This window comes from Rhinopithecus roxellana, chromosome 6 (assembly GCF_007565055.1).
Source record: "Rhinopithecus roxellana isolate Shanxi Qingling chromosome 6, ASM756505v1, whole genome shotgun sequence".
Lineage (NCBI taxonomy): Eukaryota > Metazoa > Chordata > Mammalia > Primates > Cercopithecidae > Rhinopithecus > Rhinopithecus roxellana.
In genome coordinates, this window is record NC_044554.1 from 68,734,928 (window position 1) to 68,742,088 (window position 7,161).

The window sequence follows — 7,161 nt, forward strand, 5'->3', positions numbered from 1 at the left end:
CATGGATATGTCCAGGATCAAGGGGAGTCACAGCAAGCATGCCAGAAACTGTTAGTCAATCCTCTCTGCCTAGTAGACTGTAATGAGTCATTCCATATATAAAGCAACTTGGTGGCTGCATGGTAGCAGGTGGGAGATAGTCAAGAAATTCTGTCATGGATTCCAAACCTTTTGAGGATAAAATTCCTGCTTTATTCATCATTGTTCCCAGCAGCAGCTACAGTATATTTTGTAGGTACTCTCTCTTTCTCTCTTAAAGACAAGACACACACACATAGTATTGTGCTAATGCAGTGGTCTCTTTGCTAGTAATACAGTGTTCAATAACGGCATAATGATACTAAAATGGGAACACTTTAGGGGTGATCAAGAAGAATGACCCTAAACCCCTTACTTTGGTGTCCAGAGCCTCACTGCTCCACATGTGGACTGGGTGGGAGCTGAAGGAGCTTTATTGCTGTTACTCTGGGACACAAAGAAGAGCAGAACATTGTTGTTTGAAAGATCTTAGAGTTGTTTATTTTGATTCCTTTGCCATCTCTGTATTCTAATGCCAATCCTCTCAAAATGCTCAATATCGTATTTTCACCAATAGTTAAAATTGTGTTTCTAATTTTCCTCTGATCTTGAAATTCTCAAAGTTAATAGTCTTGTCTATGAAAAGTGTTTACAGTTCTGCTTTTGTTGCTGTTAATTATTCCTCCCATTGCAGTTTAATTAATAAGAGATTTCATCTAACTCATTCAGTCTCTCAGGATGTTGCTTCAAAGAACTACCCATTTAAGCCAATGCTTAACAACTTTACTCCCAAGAGCATATTTCATGGTGATATTGAATTTTAGCAATCAGATATGGGCATTAAATGCAGAAGATCTGGCGTTCATGATGCAGTTTTATAATTGCACATAATTGCACTATTCATCTTGGTAGAATTTTTAATAAGCTGTATGTAAACAAGTATATTTCAAAATTGTGATAGAAATCTTTTCATGTTGCTCCAACATCTAGGAATTTTAATTACATGGATAGATTTCATGTTTGGGTAAGCAGAAATTAGAACGTCACTCATTATTCGTATGATTTTTATCAATTAATTTCTGAGATGTGCAGTTAATTCTTTACACATGTTTTTAAAGCCTCCTATAAATAGTTCGGAAAAGTACAGACAGGGCCTTTGTACATTTCTTGATCTTTCACACCATAAAATATAGTACATAAGTGAATTTACAGAAAAAAGATCTGAAATGATATCACTGCAGGAAGTGGCAGCAGGAGAGAGTAGATGTCTAGGACTGGCATTTGTGCTGCAGTTGCTCTTGGCAACTGCGACCCAAGTGCTGGCTGCATTTGGAGCAGGGCTACTTTCTTCATTGGCGCCTTCAGCAACTTTCACTGTTGCTCTTGTGACCTTTCTGGACTGTTTACCCTGTTGCAGCTGGATCCTAACTGCAGAGAGTACCGTCAGAGAAAAGTTCAATTTGAAAACAGGAGCCTGGATATAGGAGCTTTTTGAAATTTGTATATGAAACCAGGGGATGATTCCTTAATTCATGATTATCAAAAAGACTACAGATCATATATATTTGAGCTTTTGACTTGGTACTAAAGCTTTTGGGAATATGAAGAATCGAGCATCCTCAGATAAAACAAGTGTAGAATTCCTGACGATAAGTTGGAACACATGTAAATCTTGCTTAACATTTGTCCTGGCTTTTCTTATGAGATTGAAGGTAAAGGACCTGGAAAAACATTGTTTTGCTTTCTTAGGCAGTTAACGTCTCTAATTAAGAGCAGATGTGCAGCACAGCTTCTGATATCTAAGGAGTTGGTAATCTAACACACCCATCTTAATACATGTCCACCCACACGCATTTGCCATTACCTTTCATTAAAGACTGTAACTTCCTGGAGTTAGGTATGCAGTTACTAGCATTTGTGACAATTGATCCATATTTTTTCAATCTGTAGATTTAAAACTAGAGAGATTAATAGAGAAGATGCTATCTTTTGTGCATTGTATGTTCTTAGCAAGTAATGACAGAAAATCACCAAGCAAATAGATGTTCTGAGCCCCTAACAGATTGCCTCTCCTCAGAGTCTCCAGTATTTTTATGTTACTGAGCTTTCCTTTTAATAGAAATCCTATTCATGATTTCAAAAGGATGCATAGCATAAATTTTGGTAGCTTTGTTTATGTGGACTCACTTGGGCTATAAAGTGACAGGGAAGCATGCACACAGATTTGCCTTAGTGAAGATGGCATGAAAGACTTGACGAGGGTTTCTGATAGTTTAAGAAGTTTTGTTTGTTTTGTTTTGTTTTTAACAGACTTAAGAGAAATGAATCAAAACATTTGAAAAACTAGTATACAAATGTCGTTTCAAAAATCTATAAATTAATGTACTGTAATTTCTATGTGATACTGTTTGATACAGAATTTTAGAAAGTGGCCAGCCATTCTTAGATGTCTTCAAGTGTGGCAATTGCTGACATTTTCAAACATAATCATAAGACAGTTGTACAATGTGGACCTCAATTTTAGAATTATTTTGTGCCCCAGCATAGATGCAAAACAAATTTTCATCAATGTGAACAATTTTTAGTTTGAAAGTTAATTATTAAAAGGTGAAAGTGGGGATTTTTTTTGTCATTTGAAGTCATATTAGGTTGATGTTTCTTAAAAGTTTGGAGAATAAGAATTGTGGTGATAAGCCCAGTCATGCCTCTTTATCTGCACTGATCTAGAGCTTTGCTAGTCATATTTTTTTCATTTTTGCTTTTAATATAGTTAACATCTCATTATACCTCATTTTCAGACTGTCCCCACTAATAGTTATGAGAGTAGTCAGGGCATACATACAATATCCTTATTTTCCATATTAAAACTAGTAGACACCGTCTGATATGTAGCGTATAAGGAGAAAATATTTGACATTGGAACTGTCGGAATCCACAAGGCAACTTGCCATAGCTCTGGGGAGAGTGACAGCTTGAATGTAGTAGATAAATAACTAATGTTTTGAGTACTAAAATTGTATGACAAATGGTTTCCCTTTTGTCAACATCATCCCTTTGACTTTTAAAAAATTAGATGTTAACATTATACTTACATTTCCCCTGCCTCTTTGCCAGGGAATGGCCTATACCATGCTTCTTAAACCTTCCTACCAGCAGGCAGGGGAGAGCAAATGCATATATTCGAGTTGTCTGGGGTGTAGACCAAAGCATTCCATCCACCCAGGGAGTTTTCTTTTAGTCTCATATTTTATCTGAAACCTTACTAACATTTTACCTTTTTACCCAATTGTTCTTGTTTAAATATATAAATAATGACTACATTTATTACATATTAAATTACTTAAATTTTCCCCAAAATATTTAAGTAGATTTAATATTGCCAGGTGATTGCTGTGTTCATGTTGTAACTTTGAGAACCATCGTCCCCATCTTGGTTGACTATGATATGCTTGAGGGAAGGGACTGCTTCTTGTAGCTTTCTATTTTCTCAACACCAAGCATAGTGCTTGGCATAGAGTTGATATCAATAAATGGATGCTTGTGTTGAATATGTATCTGTTTGCCCCATTTGAGTACATGTACAATGCTTAATAAATGTTTTATAAGTAAATGAAATGATAGCTTGCTTACATTAGGAACATGGGTTTATATTCCTGGAAAGCCTCCATGTGAAAAAAAAATAGGTACATATTTTTGGTTCTTAACCTTTAAATGTTGATTTTTTTAGATGTCTGGACCATATGCTTATAAGAGCAGTGCCTTTTTGAATACAGTTTTTCATGTGGTTATTGTCAAAGAGTTTTCTGCTCCAAAAGTTTCCTGTGTTTGAGATATCTAGACATTCCTTTTGGCTACTTTCTGCATATTTTCATGTATTTTTACATGTTCTATTTTCTGTGATTTTTTTTTTGGTATCTCCTATTTCTTTAAATTTGATATACCTACCTATTGATAAATATATTTTTTATGTCTGATTCTGTATCTTTGGCATATAAATTCATAGTGGCTAATTGTCTCTTGCATATTGTGACTTTTGATTTTGTGAACCTGTGTCCGTTGAATTTTACCTATAGGATTTTTTGAGGTCTGGTTTTAAAGTACATTCTTCCCGAGAGGATTTGTTTGATTTTTACCAGGTACCTGGGATTATTTTAAATTGTATTTTGGGTTTTCTGAGCCACATAGATCCTGGAAATTCTGATCCTAACGCCATGTAAGTTCAGGCTCCTGGTTAGAATTTGCCATTTTTTGCCTCCTTTCCCCGCAGTTCATCCAGACCCAAATCCTATCATACAGGCAGATTTGTTCATTATCTCCTTACAACTCTTAAGATGTCAGCATTTGAGGAGTTCCAAATTCATAGGGAATCTTTGACCCAATCCCAACCCACATTGGCCCCAGCTCTGTTTCCTGCCCCTGTGTACCTGTGTACCCATTTTTCTAGCTAAAACTAACTTGAAACCCTCACCAGGACTGGCAGGTGCCCCTAGGTAAACATGCAGCATGAACAGGGAGGAGTCTCTGGCCTGTTTGAAATTTGTTTCCTTTTTGATTTTGGCCTCTGGAGAATTTCCCTTTCTTGTTTTCCATAAGTGTATGCCTTTGAAAATAATACTGTAATACTTTATTTTGCATTTAGGAAAAATTGGAGGAGCCCTCTAATCATTTAGTCCATTGGAGACAATAAGCTCTTTGGTATTTGCTGTGTGTAAGGCACACTACTGACCCTCACACTGGAAAACATGAGCATCCTGGTCAGCAACGAAAATGGGAATTTCTGCACTACACTGACTCCTTATCTAGCCCTCCTAGTGGCAGACACTTTCGTGGTGAATAAAATTTTTAGTGTATCTGGGTTCTTATCTATAATAAAAAGGGATTGGACTAGCTGATCTTTATGGATCCTTCCAGTCCTAAATGTTCTGCACTCTATGACCCTCAACCCACTAGAGTTTGTTTTCTATTTTTATGCTTACAATGATTCAGCTGATGTCCTGAGCCCAGTTACCCATGCCTCATTCTGGAAAGCTGTTCTCTCTCCCTTATTTTTATTTATTTATTCTTTTTTTTTTTATGGTTTTGCCAATCTGCACTTATTTCTTAGTGCTTTGATCTTTCGGGGGACACTGGGAATAAATGTCTTCTCTGTTCCCCCACAGGTCGCTTCTCTGGGAGTCACCACCTTCACCTTATGTGCTCTGTGCATAGACCGTTTCCGTGCTGCCACCAACGTACAGATGTACTATGAAATGATCGAAAACTGTTCCTCAACAACTGCCAAACTGGCTGTTATATGGGTGGGAGCTCTACTGTTAGCACTTCCAGAGGTTGTTCTCCGCCAGCTGAGCAAGGAGGATTTGGGTTTTAGTGGCCGAGCTCCGGCAGAAAGGTGCATTATTAAGATCTCTCCCGATTTACCGGACACCATCTATGTTCTAGCCCTCACCTATGACAGTGCGAGACTCTGGTGGTATTTTGGCTGTTACTTTTGTTTGCCCACACTTTTCACCATCACCTGCTCTCTAGTGACTGCGAGGAAAATCCGCAAAGCAGAGAAAGCCTGTACCCGAGGGAATAAGCGGCAGATTCAACTAGAGAGCCAGATGAACTGTACGGTAGTGGCACTGACCATTTTATATGGATTTTGCATTATTCCTGAAAATATCTGCAACATTGTTACTGCCTACATGGCTACAGGGGTTTCGCAGCAGACAATGGACCTCCTAAATATCATCAGCCAGTTCCTTTTGTTCTTTAAGTCCTGTGTCACCCCAGTCCTCCTTTTCTGTCTCTGCAAACCCTTCAGTCGGGCCTTCATGGAGTGCTGCTGCTGTTGCTGTGAGGAATGCATTCAGAAGTCTTCAACGGTGACCAGTGATGACAATGACAACGAGTACACCACAGAACTCGAACTCTCGCCTTTCAGTACCATACGCCGTGAAATGTCCACTTTTGCTTCTGTCGGAACTCATTGCTGAAGGACAGTACTTGGTTGGGTCAGATTTATTTGTTTGATTTTCATATCCCGTGAAAGTTTTTAATTCATATTTTTCCTTATAGGGAAAAATGCAAAAAAGAAACAATAAAGAAAGAAATATTAACTACTGTAGAACTGATTTTGCAAATTAATATTTGTGCTTTGAAAAATGTTTCTATTTAGTTATTTAAGAAGAACTGAGAAGGCCAATAGTTTTAGATCATTTTATCTGGTATGGTGCTAATATTTTATTTGAAAAAAGTTACTGCAACTTAACTTAAAATTGCTAACGTTTTTTCTTCTTTTAAAAATACAATTATTGTATATTGATTATAGCCATGTGATTTTGTAGGTTATTTTATATTTGAGTTGTGATTGAAAGTATGTTGTATATGGTATTGTGAGAAGATTTGTACTTGGAAGCATTCACAAAGTAGCACCAAATAAATTACACTTTATTCTTTAATGTCATTGTCAATCTACTTTTAACCAATATTCAATAAATCTTCTAACTGCCTTAAAGATACAATTACTGGTTCTATGCACAATTTAAAACCGGCCTTACTGTTTTATAACCTATTTTCTTTTAAGGCAGGTAATCATTATGTCTTAAAGAAGTTTTTCTAATAGCAGTATTTTATATGCATGATTCATAAAACTATGTTGTGTGTTAAAACAAAGCTGTATTTTTAATATGCAGGTATAGATGTCAAGTTACTTCTGAATACTTATAAAATATGAATAAATAGCAGAGTAGGAAGAAAGTTTCTTTTTTAAAAATTCACCTTTGAACTAGCACATAGAGCTACAGATTTTCCCTTGAGGAATTATGGGCAGAATCAAGACTTTTAAAACTGCAGTTGTCATCTGATTGCCTCTGAACACTGACCTTTGAAGCTTTGTGAATCCTACGTATAGCACTCTGAGTTCTAATTTTTCTCCTTTGGAAAAATAAACTTGATGAAATCTATACAACTTAATTTCTTTAAGTGCAATGAAAGTATAGGAGTGGAATAATAAAATATCTATTTTTATTAGAACATTCAAATACTACCTTTAACTTGATACTTCATAAGCTCTGAATAAAAACCTAGCGTCCTCCAATGGGAATATTTGAATCCCCTCTTTTGCCTCTTCGGGAGTTTGAAATGCAGCAATTGTGTAGG

The 7,161-nt window shown here is 36.5% G+C and overlaps 1 protein-coding gene across 1 annotated transcript in view; it reads left to right on the top strand.

The window, feature by feature from the left end:
* The window catches only part of GPR37 (G protein-coupled receptor 37), a 32,400-nt gene extending 25,876 nt beyond the window's left edge, over positions 1-6,524 (top strand). Inside the window, 1 exon segment of the mRNA XM_010355865.2 lies at positions 5,178-6,524. Coding sequence (XP_010354167.1) covers positions 5,178-5,996 — 819 coding nt within the window. The 3' untranslated portion in view covers positions 5,997-6,524.
* Positions 6,525-7,161: the final 637 nt, after the last annotated feature.